General features: G+C 37.3%; 2 protein-coding genes across 3 annotated transcripts in view; one reads left to right on the top strand and one right to left on the bottom strand.

Annotated features, from left to right (window-relative positions):
- Positions 1 to 24010, bottom strand: part of ART3 (ADP-ribosyltransferase 3 (inactive)) — a 125046-nt gene that overhangs the window by 95138 nt on the left and 5898 nt on the right. The window lies entirely within an intron of this gene.
- CXCL10 (C-X-C motif chemokine ligand 10) lies at positions 12821 to 15373 on the top strand. The gene is made up of 4 exons (XM_004430848.3): positions 12821 to 12933; positions 13464 to 13590; positions 13815 to 13904; positions 14363 to 15373. The coding sequence occupies exons 1-4, from the start codon at positions 12873 to 12875 to the stop codon at positions 14397 to 14399; spliced, it is 315 nt and encodes a 104-aa protein (XP_004430905.1). The 5' UTR covers positions 12821 to 12872; the 3' UTR covers positions 14400 to 15373.

The raw sequence follows: 24010 nt of genomic DNA, 5'->3' as shown, positions 1-24010 counted from the left end.
TATCTACCGGGGCTTTGGGGGAAAAAAATAAATAAATAAAATTAAAAAAAAAAAAAGAAACATATCACAGAAAACCACTAAACTGAAATGGCAGACACAAACACAAGGAAAAGGAAATAATGGAAATATAGAGCAACCAAAAAACAAAAGATAAAATGGCAGTATTAAGTCTTCATATATCAATAATCACTCTAAACATAAAATAAAATGGATTTGATTGGACCAAATTCACCAATCCAAAGACACGGCGTGGCTGGAAGGATTAAAAAACAAGACCCAATCCAGGAGACCCATCTCAGCTCCAAGAACAGACATAGGCTCAAAGTAAAGGGATGGAAGATGATAATCCAAGCAAATGGCAGCCAAAAGAAAGCAGGTATAGCCATACTTATATCAGACAAAATAAACTTCAAGTCTATTCTATGGATTAACAATTCAATGACCTTTCCTTAACAGTAGGCTCAGTATGATTTAAACTCACCAATCGCTCTGTTAAGCCAAAATATTGCTACAATTTAATAGAGATTCTTAAAAACTTCCCAATATTTAAGATACAAAATGCAGAAAAGTAGTGGCCTATTTACGCCACATTTCTTTGGCTCTTTTCCAAAGGAGGAACCAGGGATCTAAAACTATTTCCCTGAAATGAAGACTTCATGGTAAATTTATTTTTTTTGGACCTCAGGTATATAGATTTAGATTAATCAACATTTTAGTTGATGATACATACACTGCCATCCCTGATCCATGCACGCATATATTTATATGTTTGTAATATAATGAAGACCCATGAACTCACCACTCAAATCAAGAACTACAACGTTAACAGTAACAAAATATAGCTGGGTGTTCCTTCCCTATCCCATTCCCTTGCCTCCTCCAACCCCAAGGTAATCACTATCCTGAATTCCGTGTTTATTATTCCCTTGCTTTTGTTAAAAACTGTGGTAAAATACACGTAACATTTTACTATCTTAACCATTTTTAAGTGTACAGTTCAGTGGCATTAAGTACATTCACACTGTTGTGCAACCATTACTCCCTTGCTTTTTAAAAAGTTTTATTTAGGGCCGGCCCCATGGCTTAGCGGTTAGGTGCGCGCACTCTGCTACTAGCGGCCCGGGTTCGGATTCCGGGCGAGCACCGACGCACTGCTTCTCTGGCCATGCTGAGGCCGCGTCCCACATACAGCAACTAGAAGGATGTGCAACTATGACATACAACTATCTACTGGGCCTTTGGGGAAAAAAAAGGAGGAGGATTGGTAATAGATGTTAGCTCAGAGCCGGTCTTCCTCAGCAAAAGAGGAGGATTAGCATGGATGTTAGCTCAGGGCTGATCTTCCTCACCAAAAAAAAAAAAAAAAAAGGTTTTATTTATATACACACACCTAAACAAAATATTATTTAACTTTAGTTTTACTGAACTTTATCAAAACGGTAATCATTCTGAATTTAATCTCAACATTATTTTACTTGACATTATTTTAGAAAAATTCACCTACATTTTCTGCAAACAGGTCTTGTTTGTCTTTTGTTAGTTTTATTCCTAAGTATTTTAGGTTTTTAAGTATTTCTTGTTGCTACTATAAATTACTTCTTTTAAATTACTTCTTTTAAAATAACATTTTAAATTATTTGTTACTGACGTCGAAAGGGTAACACATTGATTTTCTAGCCATCCACTTTGATAAATTCTGTCTTTTTTCTAAAACTTGGCAAATTCTTTTGGGTTTTCAAGGCAATCTTCTCTGCAAAATTTTATTTCTTCCTATCTAATTCTTAAGGTTTTAATTTCTTTTTTTGTTTTATTTTTCAGGCTAGGACCTACAGTACAATGAAAAGAAGTGAAAAATGGCCATCCATGTCTTGTTTTGTAAATTCACAGTGTACTTTTATTTATCATAACGTAAGACAGGTTACCTAAATAGGCCCTTTCCTAAGAGTAAATGCTGCATGATTCCAACCCTCCGTTCTACCAGGAGACTTGTGCCTATGGTTAGTGAATGCTATAGACTAACAGATACATCTGACCACACGAATAACTGCATCCTCCAGAGAGAAAATACTATTTGTTGCACCTAGGAGATAAGCTGAAACTTGAAATGTTGGTGGATGAAAAATTCATTTAGGCTTGTTACAATACCTTTTTCATCTCCTGTCATCTTTAGAACAACCTGAAAGGTGGATGGGTTAGGTACTATAATGCGCATTTGAAGATAAGAAAATTGAAGCATAGACAGACCTAACAATTTGTCCAAAATCACAGAGCTAGTGAGAGACCAAACAGATATACTGTATCTCTAGATTCCCAGCCCATCTCATCATCCCATCAAGCGTGAGGAAAGCAAAATGTTGCATGGTTTAAAATGCATCCGAACAGAAGCTATTCCCAGCTCTCCCAAGCATAATGACTGTAAGGGTCTACCACCCACTTTGCCCTTCACTCAGGCTGGTAGTGAATGATGGGTAATTCAAAAGTGTGTAAGGGAATCTTGTAGGAGCTCAGCCAAAACTATGAAAGGGTGGGGCCGGCCCCATGGCTTAGCAGTTAAGTGCGAGAGCTCCGCTCTGGCAGCCCAGGTTCGGATCCGATCCCAGGCACTCACCAACGCACCGCTTCTCCGGCCATGCTGAGGCCGCGTCCCGTATACAGCAACTAGAAGGATGTGCAACTATGACATACAACTATCTACTGGGGCTTTGGGGAAAAAAAGGAGGAGGATTGGCAATAGATGTTAGCTCAGAGCCAGTCTTCCTCAGCAAAAAGAGGAGGATTAGCATGGATGTTAGCTCAGGGCTGATCTTCCTCACACACACACACAAAAACTATGAAAGGGAAAGCTTTGCCCTCCTCTCCCATACTTTCCAAGGAGTACATCAGTTGAGGGGATTCCCAGTCTACAGAAATCACTGAACTCCTCTAGCTCATGTTTTAGGAAATTTCTTCTAAGCACATTAGTTTCTCGGAAAGCATTTTTTTCTGGGTCTGTATCAAGTCTGTCAGGCCACACTGTTTGTTTTGGCCTGATGCCATAATTAGACGCTTCAAGACAAACCAACAGCATTTGAAACTGAAACCAAAGATGGGACATTTCCTTAACTCTTGTTTTCTTCCAAAAGTAGACTCAGATCAGTGAATTCTAAGAAAGTGAATATATCAAAAGCCTTGAAAAAGTGGAGAGAAATATAAATTTTAAAAGTATTATAATTTAGATTTTTATTCAAATGATTCATGTAGGGTTGGCTGTGGATATAACAAGTAATAAGTGGCTTACTACTGTTTCTAAAAGTTTGATTTTTTTCTGAATTCTTCTCCACATTAATCACACTTGTAAGGTTTCTTCCCTGAGCAGATCCCCATTCATAACAAAAAGAGAAGGGTCCTTTGTTTTGATTCTATGCTCACCAGACAACATTCTGATTAGTAATTCAACTTCCCAGGTAGTACTCTGATACTGGGAAAGGGGTGACTTGGATACCAGACCCAACCATCCCAGTCATGGAGAGGTCTTCATTATAAATGAATAAATTGTCTTTTAATTTGCATCTTTGTCTCTTGTAGATTTGGTTAGCAGAATTAACTCTCTGAGAACATATTTACTTGGAATGATTAGAAAAAACGGGAGTTTCTGGACCTGTAAAACTGAGGACCAGATCTTACAGAATCCTAACAAGGCACTACCATCCCTATGAGACTCTATCAACCTGTCTGACTGGTTGGCTGGCATCCCTCTATACCATTTTTTGTGACACTTCTCTAACTACATATGCTTTCCCTTCCTGGCCATTTGTCTAAGCACAGTTCACACTTCAAGGTTCATCTGAGCACTCCTGGTCTTAATGAGTATACTCTCTTACAAATCTCCATATTATTTATTGTCTATAACACTCCATTTGGCACTGATAATATAGTTTCTTTTATTGATATTTATTGTTTCATATTTGTCGGTCTTTCCAATTAAAATGCAAATCCATCAAGGACAGACATTGGATCTTTTCCCTCCTAGGATCCCCTGAAATTAGCTTGGTTCTCTATACCAAGTACAAAGACAAAAATGAGAATGAGTACAATTCTCCTCATTCCTCTTCTTCCAACACCATCCGTGGCCATATACATAATATGCACTAAAGAGATTTGCATTCCTTCATTCATTCAATGCATAATTACAGAGAATCTCCAATTAAAAATTAAGAAGGTTTTAAGGGCATCACGCTTGGAATGAAGATTCTGGCCTATAGCTAGCTAAGAACACTTGTACGTGTATGCATCGCTTAACAATGGGGATATGTTCTGAGAAATGTGTCATTAGGCGATTCTGTCATTGTGCAAACATCACAGAATGTACTTACACAAACCTATATGGTATAGCCTACTACACACCTAGGCTATATGGTACTAATCTTTATGGGACCACTGTTGTATATGCGGTCCGTCATTGACCAAAACATTGCTATGCAGTACATGACTGTATTGATTCTACACACCTGAATCTATGCTAACTTCTAGGGAAATTACAGTCTTCTTAAGTTAAACTTGGTTCCTAAAGCTAGAGAAAACTATAACACCCATGTCCCAATTTGGAAATCTGATGAGTCAAGTGAAATTCTTTTTGAAGATGTACAATTCTTATGTATGCTGTTCCTTAAAGTCTGGAAAAATTCATTCATCTACCCATCCATCAATCCAATATCTACTGAGTACTTTCCATATGCTAGATGATATTCTAGTTGCTGGGGATGCAACTGTGAATAAGACTGATAAGGTCCCTGTTCTTATGGGCCTTACATTCTAGCGTGGGAAAATAGACATCAAGTGAATAAAAAATAAACTAACCAAATATCAGACACCGAGAAATGCCATGTAAAGAATTAAAATAAGGTCATGGCTGCTTTAGACTATATGTTAAGAGAGGGTACTATTGAGCTAAAATCCAAATGTCCAGAAGGAACCACCTACACAAAGAACACAGGGAAAAGCATTCCAGATTAAAAAAAAAAAAAAAAAAAAAACAGCTAGTGTAAAGGCCACTGTGACTGTGTGACTGGAGTGTAGTGGTTGAGAGGGAACAACAGGAGATGAGGTTGGAGAGATAGGTAGCAGCCAGATCACAGAGGACTTAGTAAAACAGGTTAGTTACAAAATTGGATTTAATTCTAAGTGTAATTGGAAGTTGTAGGAGGGTCTTAAGCAGAGGAGGGACGAGGATGACTTATGTTTAAAAAATATCACTCTGTTCTACTAATGAAAGAGAAATGAAAGCATAGGCCCAGAAAAATATTTATACAAAAATGTTCATAGCAGCTTTATACGTAATAACTAAAATCTGGAAACAGTCCAAATGTCCATCAACAAGAGAATGGCTCAACCAACTGGTATATTTGTGTAATAAGGATGTATGCAGCAATAAAGAGGAACAAATTACTGATTCATAAACACACAGATGAATCTAAATAACATTATACTGAGCAAAAGAAGCCTTACACAAAAGAGTACATACTGAAATGGTTCCATTTATAAGAATAGGCAAAACTAATCTACAAGGAAAAAAATTGGAACAATAGTTGTGTCAGGAGTAGAGGAGATGGGGTGAGGACTGACTGGCAAGTGGCATGAAAAAACTTTCTGGAGTGGTGGTAATGTTCTATAACTTGACATGGGTTTGGATTATACAAGTGTATGTATTTGTGAAATTCATCTAATGCTAAACTTAAGATCTAAAAATTTCAATATAAGTAAATTTTACCTCAAAAAAAAAAAAAGGAACCATGAAAAATAATTCTATACAAAGCACTTACGGAATAGTAGAGTAAGGATCTCTAAAAATCTGCTCCTCTGTAAATGCAAAAGGAATACTGGAAAAAATTGTCAAAACCAACTTTTTCAGAACTCTGAAAATTAGACAAAGGTATGCAGCAATCCAGAGAATATCTAAGAAACAGCTGAATCTCAGTAAGAAGAGAAAACTGGCATTTTTCCTTGTCCTACAATGTCCATTCCTCTCTCCCCTGCTCTACTATAGCCTTGAAAAATAACAGCCTCACAACTATATAGCTCTGAAAAGCTGCCTAGAAGCCAATGGAGAGGCAGAATGGGTTTGAAGCTCCTCAAAAGCCCCACCCCCAGATGATTATCTCTACTGACAATTGTTTGAAAGCTTCCTTAGAATCTCACAGGGCTTGTCTTTATTTGACCTGATTCTGAGCTCACTAAGTGCAAACAGCCCTATCCCTAGGATTTATGCTGAAAACAATCAGTGGCAATTGTTTAACAATTGTTAACTATGGAGGTGGCCATACCAATTGGGTCTAATAAGAGACTAAAAAGTATAAAGGAAAAATTGTAAAATGAGATGTCTATAGGGGGCTTTGAAAAGCTCCAGCATATTTCTAAGAATCTAGAAGGCTACATGTATGTGCAGGGTTGTGTGCATACTCAGAAAAGACTCGAGAAGGCCCTAATCTCTCACCTCAAGCTGACCTTGAGGTTCTGCACAAACAGGAAGTAAAGGCTAAGGCACAGTTGTAAACTGCTTGCTAGAGCATGGAAGGCATACCACAACACATACACAGAGCCCTTCAGTAAAGGTTGGGAAACTTATTGGTTTAAGCCCAGAACTTCCTCATTGGACTTACTAGACAAAGACTTTAAATCAGCTATTATAAATATGTCCAAAGCACTAAAGGAAACCATGTCTAAAGAATTAAAAGAAAGTATGAGAACAACATCTCACCAAATAGAGAATATCAAAAAAAAGAAATTATAAAAAATAACCTCTGGCTTTGAGAAGTATAATAACCAAAATGAAAAATCCACTAGAGGGATTCAGCAGCAGATTTAAACTGGCAAAAGAAAGAATCAGCAAACCTGAAGACAAGTTAATTGAAATTACTCATTCCAAGGAACAGAAAAAGAAAGAAAGAAAAATGAACAGAGCCTCAGAGATGTATGGAACATCATCGAGAGTACCAATATATGTATAATGGGAAGAGAGAGGAGTAGAGAGAAAGGGGCAGATATTCCTTCTGCCCCTTGATGAAAAACATTAATCTGCACATTTAAGGCACTCAACAAACTCCAGAGATCCACACCTAAACATATCATAGTCAAACTGTCAAATGACAAAGAGAGAACCTTGAAAGCAGCAAGATAAAAGTGACTCATCAAGTACAAGGGAGACTCAATAAGACTAGAACAACTAAGTTCTCATCAGAAACTATGTAAGCCAGAAGGCAATGGAGTGACATATTCAAAGTACTAAAAGAAAAATACTGTCCCCAAGAATTCTGTGTCCTGAAAAATGATCCTTCAAAATGAAGGACATGATTTTTGCACAACTCTGTGAATATATTAAAAACCACTGAACTGTATACTTTAAATTGGTGAATTATATGGTATGTAAATTATATCTCAATAAAGCTGTTAACGTTAAAAAAAATGAAGGAGAAATCACAACATTACAGATAAAAAAAAACTCACTGAAAGAATTTGTCACTAGCAGACCTGCTTTACAAGAAATACTAAAGGAAGTCCTTCAGACTTAAATGAAAGAATACTAGACAGTAACTCAAATCCACAAGAAGCCAAGAGCATCAGTAAAGAGAACGACATAGGTAAATATAAAGGTGGTATAATTGTATCTTCTCTGATTTAAAACACAACTGTAAAAAGTAATAATTATAAAACTGTACTGATTAACTTATAATGTATAAAGATTTAACTTGTATGACAGCACAAATGAGGGGGAGGAAACAGAGCTATATCTGAGAAAAGTCTTTTTATACTATTGAAATTAAATTGGTATTAAACCAAACTACATTGTTTTAAGATAAGTTAATTATAATCCCTAGGGAAACCCTAAGAAAATAACCCCAAAAGTATGTAGTAAAAGAAATGACAAAGATTCGAGTCATATGAAATGTCCAGAATAGGCACATCCATAAAGAGAGAAAGTAAATTAGTGGTTACCTATGGCTGGGAAGGGTGGGGAGGTTGGAGGGTGATGGCTAAGAGATGTGGAGTTTCTTTTTAGGGTGATGAAAATGTTTTAAAATTGATTTTGGTGATGGTTACACAACTCTTTGAATATATTAAAAATCACTGAACTGTATGCATAAATGGGTTAACTGTATATATGTAAATTAAGTCTCAATAAAGCTGTTTAAAAAAAACAAAGGAATTAAAATGATATACTAGGAAATATCTATTTAACATAAAAGGTGGCAGTAAAGGGGTAACAGAGAAGCAAAACAGACAAGATATCTAGAAAACAAATAGCAAAGTGGCAAATATAAGTCCTGCCTTATTATTAATTATATTAAATGTAAATGGACTAAACACTCCAATCAAAAGCCAGAAAAAAACATGAAAACATGATCCAACTGTACACTTTTTACAAGAGACATAATTTAGATTTAAAGACACAAATAGGTTAAAAGTTAAAGAATAGAAAGATACATCATGCTAACAGTAACCAAAAGAGAGCTGGAGTAGCTACATTAATAGACCAGATAAAAATTGTTAGCAGAGACAAAGGACATTTTATAATGATTCAGCAAGACACAACAGTTAAAAATAAGACTATCAGGGGGCCTGCCCAGTGGCGCAAGCGGTTAAGTGCGCGTGCTCCGCTGCGGCGGCCCAGGGTTCACCAGTTCGGATCCCAGGCGCACACTGACGCAGTGCTTGGCAGGCCATGTTGTGGCAGCGTCCTATATAAAGTGGAAAAAGACGGGCACAGATGTCAGCCCAGGGCCAGTCTTCCTCAGCAAAAAAAAAAAAAGAGGAGGATTGGCAGATGTTAGCACAGGGCTGATCTCCACACACACACACACACACACACAAAATAAGAAGATCAGAAAAATTTTGGAAGGCATCTATATTTCTGATAAAAGAAGAGTTTAGTAGGCTGATGAATAAAACCTAGGAGTTGTCTAGTTGCAGAAATAACAAGATGCTGAATGATAAGATCTATTTGCGATATTTTAAAAATTGCAATAAAATCCATCTCGTAAAATAAATACAAATTTACATATTTTCACACAATTAGAATACAAATTTCAGAATTTAGGAAGAAACAAATGTCTTTTTCCCCCAGTCACAAAAATTCCAGGACACACAATACTTGATATACTCTAAAACGAATCCAACTGAACATGATCTGTTTTAAGCAAGAAAACTACCTTTTAAAAAAATACTGTAAGTGAATAAATGTGTATCTATGTGATTGTTTACTGGCTAACATACCTGTATATCTGTATACATATGTGTATAACATATATATACCACAGCATTTTTCATTTTACTATGAAATTCAGTGTAAGATCCATCTTAAACTTTTTCTAGGTGTTTAATTACTGAGGCACCAAAATAACCTCAAAAGATGGCTTCAGCCAATTAAGACAGATAGAATGGAAATCAGAAATACAAATCCAGAACAATATTCTTGGAGAGGCAGCATAACAAAAGTTGCTGAGAACATGGACTCTAGAGCTCGAGTTACTGGGTTAAATGAGTCATTATCTAAGGATTAAATGAGTCAATATTCATAAAGCACTTCAAACAATGCCTGGCACATAATTAACACTAAGTAATGTTTAATAAAAAATCAATTAAATGAATAAGAAATATTTTCTCATTAATAACAGATATTCAGTCCACTTAGCAGGTATCTGCCTCAACTCTCTTCACTTTAATATATAGACAGCATCTTAGTTGAGAATTTAGATACTAACAAAAGTAAAATTATCACCATGTATCTTTTTTATTGTTTAACGTTGAACTGTTCAGAGCCTCTTCCATCCATGAAGTCAGAGATTTCCCTGAAAATTTTTGACATTTTTACTCACAATCCAATTTTTATTCTGCACAAACAGCTATGGGAGGGCCCCTCCATGTCACTGTCTCTCATAGGCCTTTCCCTCCTCAGAAGAAAGCCTCTCTGCTGGTTGAAAGTCTTATGGGTTCTATCAGTCTCTGCCTCATTTCCTTTCCTTTTGTCTTTCCAGTTTCCCACAGCTAAGTTCACTGACTTACCCACTTGAAAGCTCAGCTCTATCCCAATCCCTGGAACAGCCCCACCTAGTATTTGGCACTCCAGCAATTCCTGCTTGTCCCCAGCACCAACTCACTCACTGATCTGATGACAGTTCCTGCATTTGAGGTTCCAAGTCATATGTGCCCACTTTGCAGATATAGGCTTTGATCTTGGCCTCTACGCCAAGTTTTGGGCCAGTACCTGCCAGGTACACTTGCCTAATCCTAGGATGGAAGCCCTGCCTTCCCCTGGCCTATCCCTACATTGTTGCAGCCTAGCTGACTGCGAAAAGACCTCCCAGATGTTTCCCTTGGTTCCAAGTATCATCATCTGCACCAGATTTCCCACTGCAGGGTGATGCCTGCATTTGGAACAGTATTTCATCTCGGATTCTCTGTTGCCAGCCTGCATTTGGAACAGTATTTCATCTCGGATTCTCTGTTGCCAATCACTTGCAAAGAACACAACCAGATTATTATATCCCTTGGCTACTGCTGAACTTCCACTGTCAGGCCCAACATGTGTTACACTATATGGGTGTCACCTGCTTCCTACTGATGATATCTGCTGTGAATAATCAGCCAAGTACTACTAAATGCTAAGATAAAAAAAACAGGTTTTGCCCCTATTTGTCATCCAGTTGAAACTGTGCTAATTTCAGTTATTACTGTTACCGGTTCAATCGCTAACACTTTTTTTCCTTTGCTTTGCATTTGACAGTCTCTTACAGCTGTACCCATCTTAAATCAACCTATTTCCAGCCTGTTCTCTCAAGGTCTCTCTCTACTCATGCTCCTCTTTTATATTTATTTCCTCAAAAAGCATCCTTTGTTTTCCTTTGTTTTTTGCAATAACCATACCATAGCTATGAATCTTTTTCTCACTCCAGGCTATGTTATCTTATGATATTTTCATTCAGGGACTGACTGCGATACATAAAATTTGTTTACTAACACACAAGATATCAGATACCCAAATGAGTAGTGTTTTCCCCAGAAATAGTTACGTTAGAGGCTATTCACTTATTCTAATGTTATGAATGACCAAAGCATTTCTGGAATTCTTTGAAACCTGTCAGTTCCATATCTCTGACCTTGTCCAAGAAGACCAAACCTATTACTGTACAGCATTTGATCAAAGGGCTATGCCCCGAAAATTATTTCCAAAAATTAGATTTATCTACAAAGGATGAAAAATTGGTATTACCGAGGAATTTTTAAAAATTATTTAGCCTCTGAAAATAATTACAGAAGTTTAAAATAAATGTTGAGAAAAAGCATCATAGCGTGATACTGTGATTTATAAGAAATATGTATGTGGTCATTCAGATAACCAAAATATATTTCTCATACATATGTGGGTCTTCGTCCATAGTTCCCACCTACAGCTCCAGAACTCTTGGAATTTTCTAAGTGTTGAGAGTGATAAAGGTGTTTTGTTTCTGTTAATGAAGGTGACTTTTGGACACTACCGAAGGGTGGGGGCTAGTTGCCAGGAGAACCAGCCATGTGATCAGAGGATTGAAACTTTCAGTCCCATCCCCTGATTTCCAGGAAGGGGAGGGGAGCTTAAGGTGAAGTCAATTGCCAACGGCTTAGTCAAACATGACTACATAATGAAGCCTCCATAAAAACCCAAAAGGATAGCTCCTTGCCCTCTTTTTTAGAGAGCTTCCAGTTGGGGAACCAGAACGCTTCCATGTGCCACTATGCTGGGCTCCAGGCTCCACAAGGACAGAAGCTCCTTTGTTCCAGACCTCATCCTATGTATCTCTTCATCTGGCTGTTGATTTGTATCCTTTAATATCCTTCGTAATAAATCGGGAACCTAGTGAGTAAACAGGTTTTCCTGAGTTCTGTGAACGATTCTAGCAAATTAATTGAACTCAAGGAGGGGGTCATGGGAACCTCTAATCAATTACAGCCAATCAGTCAGAAGTAGAGGTAACAACCTGGACTTGAGACTGGCATCTGAAGTGGAGGGTCATCTTGTGGGACTGAGCCTTCTACCCGTGGAATCTGATTCTGTCTCTGGGTAGATGGTGTCACAAATGAGTTGAATTCTCGGACACCCTGTTGGCATCGGATAACTGCTTGTTGGTGTGGAGAAGCCTCCACGTACATACGCTGGAATTGGGTCCTGGAACCCTTTGCAGTTAGACTAAATGGATGGCAGTCCTTGTTGGACTTAACACAACTATGTAACCTCTAAGATTATTCTCCCATACATAAAATGAAGAAAACTTTCCTATCTTTTTACAGGGTTACTATAGGGATAAAATGAGAAAGTATATGACATCTCTGAAACCCATAAAGTGAATAAATGTAAGATATTCCTATTCATGCCTTACTGCTGCAAATTAAAATGGATTCAAAACACAGTATTAAGCTACATTCATTTTAAAATTGTATTTAGGACCTTGACTTGAGGATTAAGTTGACATTTTTGTTTTGCAGGAGGTGAAAGATGAGCATTAAAGTTCCATTTAAAAAAATTACTTTTATATGCAATAAAGTTCTCTTTTTCTAGAAACAGTTCCATGTTTTGGAAAGTGAAACCTAACTCACTCACTGAAGAAAAGGGGGTGGAGGGAAATTCCATAACTCAGAAGCCACAATAAAATAAAGAATACCTTTGATTCTGCAACGTGGGACTTCCCCGAGGAACAGACACAGCAAGTTTTGCTGAGTCAACTGAAATGTTATCCAATCAAAGTTAAGAGAGGGAAAGTGCCTTTGCAAATAAATACTGCATTCTAGCCCCACGTTTTCTGAGACACTGCTCAACTGCTTAGACATTCTGAGCCTACTGCAGAGTAACCTCCAGTCGCAGCACCATGAACCAAAGTGCTGTTCTTATTTTCTGCCTTATCTTTCTGACTCTGAGTGGAACTCAAGGTAAGGAACATCAAAGATATTTAATTTGTAAGGTCAGAAGTAGGACTGGGTATAAATTCTATGAATACAGAAATCGTGTATTTGCAAAAGTTTCATAGCCTACCTATAAATGAAAGGTAAATGAGCAGAGATTCCCTCTGGCCACAGAGTTTATAGTCAGAGAAGCAAGTGGAGTAAAACAAAGAGGAGGAGAAGGGTGGGAGCAGAAGAGGAAGGGAAAGAGGGAGGACAGACAGAGAAAATGTGAGGGAATGAGGAGAGGATGACACAGATACCTTCTTAGTTAACTCAGCTTAGTTAACCATATGAACTGTGCTCAAGGGTATGATCTTAAAATCAAAAAGTTTCCATTTTTTCAAATAATCAACTAATTCAGAGCTGCATTATAATGGGATCACTCCTTCTCAGATTAAGTGACTATGTGATGACATGGGGATGCAGGTTCTGCTAAGTACTACCCAATCCACATTAAATGCCTAAAATGAAAACTGCATTAACCTCTCTTGCTGTACCTGTCTCTTTTCCCACAGGAATACCTCTGTCTAGAACTACACGCTGTGCCTGCATTAAGATTAGTGATCGACCTGTTCATCGAAGATCCTTAGAAAAAATTGAAATGATTCCTGCAAGTCAATCTTGTCCACGTGTTGAGATCATGTGAGTAAAATCCCATCTGATCACCTCCCTGGTTGTAATCATATATTAAATATGTGATGATGACCACAAATTGGTAAAGAGTTTGTGATGATTCTAAGACTTCTATATAGCAAAGAGAAACATCTAGGGTGAAACTTAAATGTATGACTTAAAAACTGTATATTCCATCTGTTTTATTGGTACAACATTGTTTTAAATATTTCCATTCCTATTTACTTCTACAGTGCCACAATGAAAAAGAATGGGGAGAAAAGATGTCTGAATCCAGAGTCCCAGACCATCCAGAATTTACTGAAAGCAATTAGCAAGCAAAGGTAGGTCTGCTGTTGCTTGCAGAAGAACTGCTCTAAGAAATGTCAATCTTGGGAAGTTAGAAATATTTGCATCAGGCTTGCCTGTGAGATCCTTGGCTTAAAAGTGTGTTACCACCATGCATCCTCTACCTCCATTTATTTCTATACTGAGGTGCCATCTTGTGTGGTATCAAAAGTTACCCTGGCTTACCTGTCTAGAAGTGTCAATAGGTCATTTCAACATTGAGGTAGAGCTATAACTATCCAAGCAAAGCTGCCAAATTTCCCCCCCAGCCTTTCCTTGCCTTAAACGAGCAGCCCCTATAATCCACAATGATTGTGTAGCACCAGGAAAGCTCACCACACACTTCACCTGAGGACTTGGAGTTGCCTGTGAACTCAGTATGTTCCAAGTAGAACCCGGACTGAAGCCAGAGTTGAGAGTATCACACTTTTACACCCCCTTTCTCTTCTTACAGGTCTAAAAGATCTCATCAAACACAGAGAGAAGCATAATCGATGTACAACTGATACGATGGACCAAAGAGAGGCTGCCTCTGCCATCATTTCCCTACATACAGTACATGTCAAGCCCTAATTGTCCCCGGATTGCAGTTCTCCTAAAAGATGACCAACCACAGTCACCTCACTAGCTGCAACTACTCCTGCAGGGAGGTGGATGGTTCATCATCCTGAGCTGTTCAGTAGTAACTATGCCTTGGCACTATACTATAAGCTATGCTCAGGTGCTACATTCTTAGTAAATGTGCCAAGTCCTAGCCCTGCTACTGACACTTTACTCACCTTGCCTATCTTTTAAAGGTTATCAAGGGATCTTTCCACCTCTGGGCTTATCAGAGGTTTTAGAATCTCAAATAACTAAAAGGTATGCAATCAAAGTGATAATACAATCTGTTTCTTTCTTCCCCTCCACAAAGCCCCAGCACACAGTTGTATATTCTAGTTGTACGTCCTTCTAGTTCTATGTAAGCCACCACCACAACATGGCTACTGACAGATGAGTGGTGTGGCTCCACACCCGGCAACCAAACCTGGGCCACTGAAGTGGAGCATGCTGAACTTCAACCACTAGGCCATCAGGGCTGGCTCACGATCTGCTTTTTTAAGAAAGATTTTTACCCCATGGACTTCTACTGCCATCTTCCCAAGGAGCCCATATTCTTCTGGTGGTTATATATACAAAATTCCAAAAACATAGAAACAGCTGGAAATGTATGTGAAAATAGTATTATTTAATGAAAGACTATACAAAATAGAATTCTTAGATGTATATATTTCTTACATTGTTTTCAGTGTTTATGGAATAACTTGTGTGATTAAGTACTACACATGAATGAGCAATGGGAGAAATTTTAAAATCTAGATATATGCTCTGCATGTTATGTAAGACAAAATACGCTGGATGTTTTTCAGAATAAAAATAATGTGCTCTCCTGGAAATATTAAGAAAGATTATTTAACTGCTAAGAGACCAAAAAAGTAATAAAGTAATTATAACTAAGATGAAGTGTCTGACGGGTCATCTGATTGGAACATTTCTTTCATAAGAAGCTTAAATTGGAGAATCCATAGCCTAAAGAAGAAGATGAGATGTGTAGAGGACAAACGAGTTTAAGAATTACCATATTCCTTCCAAACGTAGTCTCCTTAAAGGCCCATCATACAAGATTCCTTCAGGACCAATGTGGCATAACAGAGCTTGGCCTGAGCTTCAGACCCTTACAGCTAACTTTCTATGAGACATCTCCACCTGGATATCCCATAGGTTCATCAAACTCCAAAATAAATTAATTCTTCTCTTCCCCAGATCTATTTCTCCTCCTCTATTCCATGTCCTAACTTAATAGCACCATCAGCCACTCAGTTCTCCAAACCAGAAACTTGGGAGTAATTCTATACTCCTTCATCTCCCTCACCTCCCATATCCAATTAGTCACTAAAAACATATCTGCAATGCATTTAGTTGGCAAATTATTAGTATCTAGGATATATATATATATATAGAAATACTATGACTAAAAAAGGAAAAGACAGGCAACTAGTTGAAAAATGGGAAGCAGAAGTGAATAGGAATTCCACAGAAGAAAAAAGTACAAGCCCTTAACATATGAAAAGATGTTCAACCTCATTAGTAATCAGGGATATGTACATTCAAATCATTATGGGATATCATTTCACAACACCAGACTGGCAAAAAGTTTTAAGTTGGATAATACCAAGTGTCAGGAAGGATGCAGAGCAAGGAGGAACGCCCTTCCACTGCTGGTGAAAGAGAAAACAGCTACGACTACATTAGAAAACAGTTTGGTATTATCTTATAAAATTTAACATGTGCACACTCTATGTCCTAGTAATTCTACTACTATGTATATACCATAGATAAATTCTTGCATAGGACATATATGAGAGAATGTTCCAGCAGCATTGTTTAAAACAGCAGAACTCTAGACAGAATCCAAATGTCCATAAATAGAGTGGGTAAGCAAATTAGGGTATGTTAACTCAAGGGAATATTATACAGCAGTGGAAATAAATGAAACACAACTATACACATCAACATGGATGAATCTCAAAAATAATCTTGCACAAAAGAAACATGTCACAGAGGGCCGGCCCCGTGGCTTAGTGGTTAAGTGCACGCGCTCCGCTGCTGGCGGCCCGGGTTCGGATCCCGGGCGCGCACCGACACACCGCTTCTCCGGCCGTGCTGGGGCCGCGTCCCACATGCAGCAACTAGAGGGATGTGCAGCTATGACAGACAACTATCTACTGGGGCTTTGGGGGGGAAAAATAAATAAATAAAATCTTTAAAAAAAAAAAAAAAAAAGAAACATGTCACAGAAAAGTACATGCAGCATGATTCCGTTTACTATAAAGTTTTAAAACACGCAAACTTAACATTGTATTTGAGAGTAAAAACATATATGATGGAAAAAAAACAAAGGAATGATTTCCATAAAATTCAGGATGGTGATTACTTCAGGAGGGGAGAAGGGAATGCAATCAGGGAGAGGCACACAGGGGCTTCTGGACCATGGTAAAGTTCTATTTTTGAGCTAGGTAGTGGGTACATAAAAATTTATTCTTTAATCTGTACCTACACATTTTAATTTTTTTGAACACATACTTTATTTTACATTAAACAGGCAAAACAAACCAGAAAAGAAACAAAGAACTCCAGAATATTACCAATTATGAGACATCTTCATGAATATCAAGCAACTTCACATAGCAAAACTGAAAAATAAGAAAGCTATCACTGGGGATGTAATGTACAGCATGGTGACTATAATTAATAATACTGTATTGCATATTTGAAAGTTGCTAAGAGAGTAGATCGTCCAAGTTCTCAACACAAGAAAAAAAATTTCTATGTATGGTGACAGATGTTAACTAGCTTATTTTGGTGATCATTTTGCAATATATACAAATACCAAATCATTACATTCTACACCTGAAACAAATATAATGTTATATGCCAATTAGCCCTCAATAGGAGAAACTGGAAAAAAAATAAAAATCTAATGCAATATCAAAAAAAAAAGAGAGAAATAGAGAAACCGCTATCACATTTTGGTATAGGACAAAGGAATACAGTATATGACCATTACTATGGGAGCCTTAACTGGGTCACAGCAAAACTGGAAGTGGCAGAATCTATCCTTCTTGCCCTCTCATTTTCTTTTTCTTCTTGACCTCCTAAATCTATACAAAAGGTCACTTATCTTATTCTCAACTGACTGTCAACTAATTTTCAGGAAGGTGTTAAACCAATAAGGATTTAAAATACTCTCTGTCAAAAGCAGGGCATTCATTTAACATTTATCTATGCCCATTACATACCAGGTTATAAGAAATGACTATATAGTGTGTTTATAATTTACTATTGATGACAGAGATAAAGGTAAATAAATTTAAACTGAAAAAACTCCAAATGTACAAAGAAAATAGAGAAAATCAGGGAAGTCTTTCCTGGGAAAGTAATAGTGATCTGGAATGTGGAAGATGCATATCTATCTGAGAGGTGACAGAGAGAATCCAATAGAAGGGGAAAAGTGAATTCCAGTAGAGGAAACAGCATGCACAAATACAGAGGTGTGAGACAGTGTGGTGTGTTCAATCTGGGAGAATATAAGGATAAAGTTAGAGGTATGAATATTGAGAAATGATGCTGGAGAGACAAAAATTAGCAAAGCATAGAAGCCTGTATGCCATCACCATCATTATATATTTACAATCTACATACATGTTATAAAACATACACAAAAAAATAATGTTTAAGATTGCTAGACTATGCTGTAGTAACAGAGCTCCAAAAACATTAAAGAACTAACACAATGAAAGTTTATTTCTTGCTCACACACAGTTCCAAGGAGGATGGCAGGGCCTCTATGCTAACTCAGGAATACAGTCTGCCTCTATCTCAATTGAGGGTTGCCATGACAGGAAAGAGAAAGATGGAAATGGCATACTGGCTCTCAAACGCTGCAGTTCACATTAGCTTGTCCAGAACAAGGTACTGCCTTACCTAATTGCAATAAGGGATAGAAACTGTAAGGGAAAGTGTATTTGTCTCTGCCACAAATACAAAAATTTTTAAATAAGATTTTAAAAAATTATAAGCCAGAAAACAAGGCTCATGCAGATATCTAGCTCAGAAAGAGAAGTCTAGACAGATATTTATAAAAATAAAAGTCTATCTTCTTGGGGAAGTTAGACCAGAGGTGAAGAAGAATTGTCTCTCTGGATAGAAAATCTACTATGTTTGATATAAATAAAATTTGATGTACACTGAACAAATGTACACATATACTGTAGTATGCTCATGTTATAAATCTCGAGGGAGAATCTCTTTTTCTGGGGAAATCTATGGGCCACAATGATCAAAATGTTGCAACTTGATTTAAGAACACTGGCCTCCTACAAAGAAGAGGGAAAGGGGAAAATGTCTGTAATTTCGTCTCTCAATTTTCTTTGCCAGACCATACTCAGTTAATTCACTGTTCCATATCTACATCTTGATAACTGACTAACACTGTTCTCCCTCCATTCAGGGGCTGGCTGAGAACCTCAATAGAACAGTAACAATATGACATAACTACTCTGGTAATTCTGAACAAGTCATTAAGGCCTGCCTGGGCCTCTGTTTTCTCATCTATAAAAGAGAAAGAGAAATAGCGATCTTTCAGAAATGTTGCTAAGATAACTGTCAAGAGTTAATTAAAATACTATTTCTAGGAGACAGGATTGTAGATGATTTTATTTCTTTTTGCTTTTATTTTCCAAATTTCTACAAAGAACATTTTTACTGTTTTTAATCAGAAGGAAAAATTTTTAAGCAAATGGAAACCAATTTTCCATTTGAAACCAATTTTCAAAGACACTAAATTATAAGTGTTAATCTTAAAGGACTAGGATTTATGTTCTGAGTGACCTTCGTGAAATGACTCGTCTCTGAGAAAGATGTGAACTGAAAATAGAGTCATATACATACCAGAACTTCTTTCTCCATGCTAGGCTACAACGTAATGGCTTGTGTTAAAAATCTAATATTAAACTATTACTGGATATATTTCAGGTCATCAGATAATAGTGTGTTTGTCATTATTAGTCTCCCTGCTTACCCTCATGCCTGCTACCACTTACTCTCTACACAACAGCCAGCATAATACTTTTAAAACATAAATGAAATATGGCTCTCCCCTGGTCTCATCCTTCCAATAGCATCCCATCACACTTTAAATGAAATCCAAAATCCTTCATCATAGTCTATAAGGCTCTACATAACTCTCCCACCTCATTCCTACCACTCTCACTCTCCACATTTCTACTGCAGCCATACTGGCCTCCTTCTGCTCCTCAAGCACAGCAAACATATTCCCATCATTACCATAGCTCACTCCTTCACTTTACTCAGGTCTCTGCTCAATTATCACCACCTCGGAGAAGGCTCTCCTCACCAATCTATTGAAAATAGCATCATTTCTATCACTCTCAATCTCTTTAGTCTCCTTTAATTTTGTTTATAGCCTTTCTCATTATCTGTAAATATATTATATATTTATTTCTTTATCTGTTCACTCTCTATCCCCACAAATTTCTATGAGAGCAGGGACTACACTTGTCTTATTTACCACTGGATCTTTGGTCTGGGTGCATAGTAATGCTCACTAAATACTTGTTGACTGAATGAATAAATGAGTTACTGACATTTGCCATAGATAGAATCCTTCAGAAATCGGTGTTCCCTCCAAGGACAGGATAACTTTCCAAAGACTTTAGATAGTTCTTAAACCTCAGGAGAAAATAAACTTGGAAATAAAGAGAAGCTTACTAAAACGTTTTGTTAAAGGATCAGATAGGCACAGAAGGAATGATGACCTTCTCCCATTACAATATCCAATATGTGTACTGGAAAACTGTTTACCAGACTACGAGAGCCCCTATGTGGGAAGAGAAGTAAGGTTTTAAGCAGGTGCTTATATGACTTTCAAAAGGAAAAATGTTTCAAAACTAAGTTTAATGCTTTAATAGCAGCAATAGCTGTTGAGAAGGGGAAATCCATACCCTCCAGAGTTTCATTCTAAGAGAGACTGCTTTCAAAATAGAAAATAACTTGTCTTATTTTCACTAGTGATAGAGACAAGCATGTGTTGTTTACATATTATGCAACATTTTCCCAGGACACTAAAAATCTAATTACAGGCAGAATAACACAGCCATCTCATTTCCTAGGCTCAGATGCAAGAAAGAAACTCCCTCGTTAATTTTAGAATGGGAAAGGGGGAGAAGAGAAAAAGGAGAAGTTGGATGTGTGATTTTTAGGGCTAAACAATTTCCCTAAAATTATAACCAGAATGTATAAATATATATATATCCATAGCTTTTACCAGATTCTCACAGAGTTCTATAACCTCCAAATGTTAAAAATCATGAGTGTGTCCTAATTCATCACACACCTTGAACAGACCATATCAGTTTGCAAAGATTTCGCTTCAGGCCATAGGGACACCAATATATATACCTTATGTCTGGGTAATCTTACACGCAAATGACACTAGAAATACTCGGCTAGTTTTGAAGAAACCTGGGTTGACCTAAAAGATCTGGGCCCTAGGAGACATTAATCGTTCTTATTTACAAGGTATTCCTAAAATTTCCAAGACTATCTGGACTATTTTATTAACCATAATAACACACTTTTTAAAATTTTTTACCTCTAGAACCACTGAGGCACAAACTTGCTCTTTTGTTAGAAAGTAAAGACTTCTTTCAAATTATTATAGGAGATGAAAGGAAAAGATTCCTGGAATATTCTCAGTTCAATCAAATTCAACTTAACAAATATTTACTGTGTACCTAGTATCTTCAAGACCCAATGGGGCAAACAAAGACAATCAAGACATGGTACCTGACCTCTAAATCATTAATCTAGCTGAGGAAACAAAACACATATATAAACCAAATGTCACTAACAACAAAAGATAGGAAAAGAAATACTAATATTCAGATAAGTGGTATTTGTAAGTAATGCTGATCAAAAAAGGAATCTATTACATGGGAAGCAACAGATGTCTTAAGAGCTAGTTAGTAAAAATATAACGTGTTAAATCAGGGGAACATTAAATATCACTAGAACACCATACAGATACAAAACAGGGTAAATTTTTTTAAGATAAAATTAAAGAATGCTTATATTCTTGCAATCATAAGAGTGAGATGAACAGAGATCAAAGTTGTAATTTGAATAATGGAATAAAGGGTAAAATTGAGACTAAACCATGAATGCGCCACTCTAAATTGTGTAAGTAATATGAACTCTCATCTTGTTAATGATGTTTTATTAAGAAAAGCCCATGTAGTAATGAAATAAACCGTAAGTAGGGGCAAAACAATATGTGGTTTAGCTGGGTCCACCTTAGTAGTAATTCTGAGGAGGAGTTTGGAAGGCTTCTGTGTAATTAACAAGGATAATTCTGTTAAAAGATAAACTGAGGCACACAAATTTTTCAAGAGTTTATTTGAGCATACATCCATTCAAATTGGGCAGCTCCAAACCAAAGGTGGTTAGGAATGCCCCTAACCAATGCTCCTAACCACTGACAGGAGCTAGGGGAGAAGTTTTTATAGAGAAAATGTGGAAGCAAAGCAAGGAAATTATTTAATTGGCTATAGCTTAAGCAGTTGCCTTATTCAGGAAAGCCTAGTTGGCTGTTTGTGATTGACTGTTCTTTTTTTTTTTGTGAGAAAGATCAGCCCTGAGCTAACACCCATGCCAATCCTCCTCTTTTTGCTGAGGAAGACTGGCCCTGGGCTAACATCTGTGCCCACCTTCCTCTACTTTATGTGGGATGCTGCCACAGCATGGCTTGACAAGCGGTGCATCGGTGCGCGGCGGGGTACGAACCTGGGGCGCCAGCAGCGGAGCGTGCGCACTTAACCGCTACACCACGGGGCCGGCCCCTGTGATTGACTGTTCTTAAGTTTCATTTTCTCAGATTCAAGTGCACTGACTCTGGCTTAGGTTTTGGTTTGCTTGCATAGGCTACCAAGGCATTACAGTCACCTCAATCTAACAGCCTCCTTATTTAATAACTTTATAATCCATAAAAGAATCGTCTAGGGCCGGCCCCATGGCTTAGCAGTTAAGTGCGCACGCTCCTCTACTGGCGGCCAGGGTTCGGATCCCGGGCGTGCACCGACGCACCGCTTCTCCGGCCATGCTGAGGCCGTGTCCCACATACAGCAACTAGAAGGATGTGCAACTATGACATACAACTATCTACTGGGGCTTTGGAGAAAAAAAAAAAGGAGAAGAATTGGCAATAGATGTTAGCTCAGAGCCGGTCCTCAGCAAAAAGAGGAAGATTAGCATGGATGTTAGCTCAGGGCTGATCTTCCTCACAAAAAAAAAAAAAAGAATCATCTATTAGTTATAAGGAATTATACTAAAGCATATATGCTAATGAACTTAGGTCTTACAGAGCAGTTATACCTCCTAATAACTGATAATCAGTATAAATAAATGAAATGCACATGCACCCATGTTGTCTCATCTGTTCTTGCTGATGCTCATCATTATCCAGAGGGAATGCTAACAGTCGTAGGGTAAAAGAGTCAACATTATAAATGGTAAAATAAGGGTAAGAATTATTTAGGAGAGGGAGAGATGACCTAGGGCTGTGGTGTGTTAAGGGAAGATTTGACAAAGGAAACAAAAGTTGAAGAAGTTGTCTGCTCAAAGTAATTTAACTCTCAGTGAAATTCCTACTGAGGAGCATGCAGTAGTTCAGCTTGGCCAGGGAGCAAGAATCACGGAATCGGCATTGTGAATATAAACCATCCATATACATGTACGGACCTCTGTAAATAGTTCGACATACCTCTGAGACTAAGTAAAACAATTATTTAGCTTAGAGAGAAAGAATGGATTGCGACAGAAAACACCAGAAACATTAGAATCTCAAGTCACAGATCCTCAGATATTGAAGTATCCTATACGTTTTTGGAACATAAAAACAAAACTAATTAAATTAGAATGACACATCTTTTTGGAAAACAGAGGTATAAGTAATAACATCATATCTACATCTAGCTAAATCACTCAAAATAAAAATTTACAATCGAAGTAACAACAAATGAATTTTCACAAATGACATGAAAGTAACTACAAAGCCTAAATAACAAATACCACAATGCCAGAGGAGAAAAGTAAGATAGGAAGAATATATCCACAATGGTAGACATCATAACATGAGATGAAAACCTTAGAGCACAATTTTCAACTGGGAGCACTACCATCATTCCTACCAGCAGAAGTACATTTGAATCTTGGAGGGAGTAGCAAATGTAGTTTGAAAATGCACATTCAATTTTCTAATTTGAAAAGCAAAACAATAACTATTATTTTTGTAATAAAAACTAAAACAAATAAAGTTTCCACAATCCTCTTGGCAGGTGGAGATTCTCAGAAAGTAGAATGAAAAAGGTTTTAGAGTAAGCTTTATTATTAATGCTATATATTAACATTTGTTTGCTACAAACATAATAGGCATTTTTAGTTTCAAGGGAAGTATATGTTTTATTTTAAAATCAAGTTTGATTTT

Source organism: Ceratotherium simum, chromosome 8 (assembly GCF_057802395.1).
Source record: "Ceratotherium simum simum isolate JZ-2026a chromosome 8, ASM5780239v1, whole genome shotgun sequence".
NCBI lineage: Eukaryota > Metazoa > Chordata > Mammalia > Perissodactyla > Rhinocerotidae > Ceratotherium > Ceratotherium simum.
The sequence above is the reverse complement of the archived record's forward strand: the minus strand, read 5'-3'. Positions and strand labels throughout refer to the sequence as shown.

Coding starts and splice junctions, on each gene's coding strand:
- CXCL10 (XM_004430848.3), top strand. CDS start 12,873: ATGAACCAAAGTGCTGTTCTTATTTTCTGCCTTATCTTTCTGACTCTG. Junction 12,934..13,463: donor GACTCTGAGTGGAACTCAAG/GTAAGGAACATC, acceptor CTTTTCCCACAG/GAATACCTCTGTCTAGAACT. Junction 13,591..13,814: donor TGTCCACGTGTTGAGATCAT/GTGAGTAAAATC, acceptor TTACTTCTACAG/TGCCACAATGAAAAAGAATG.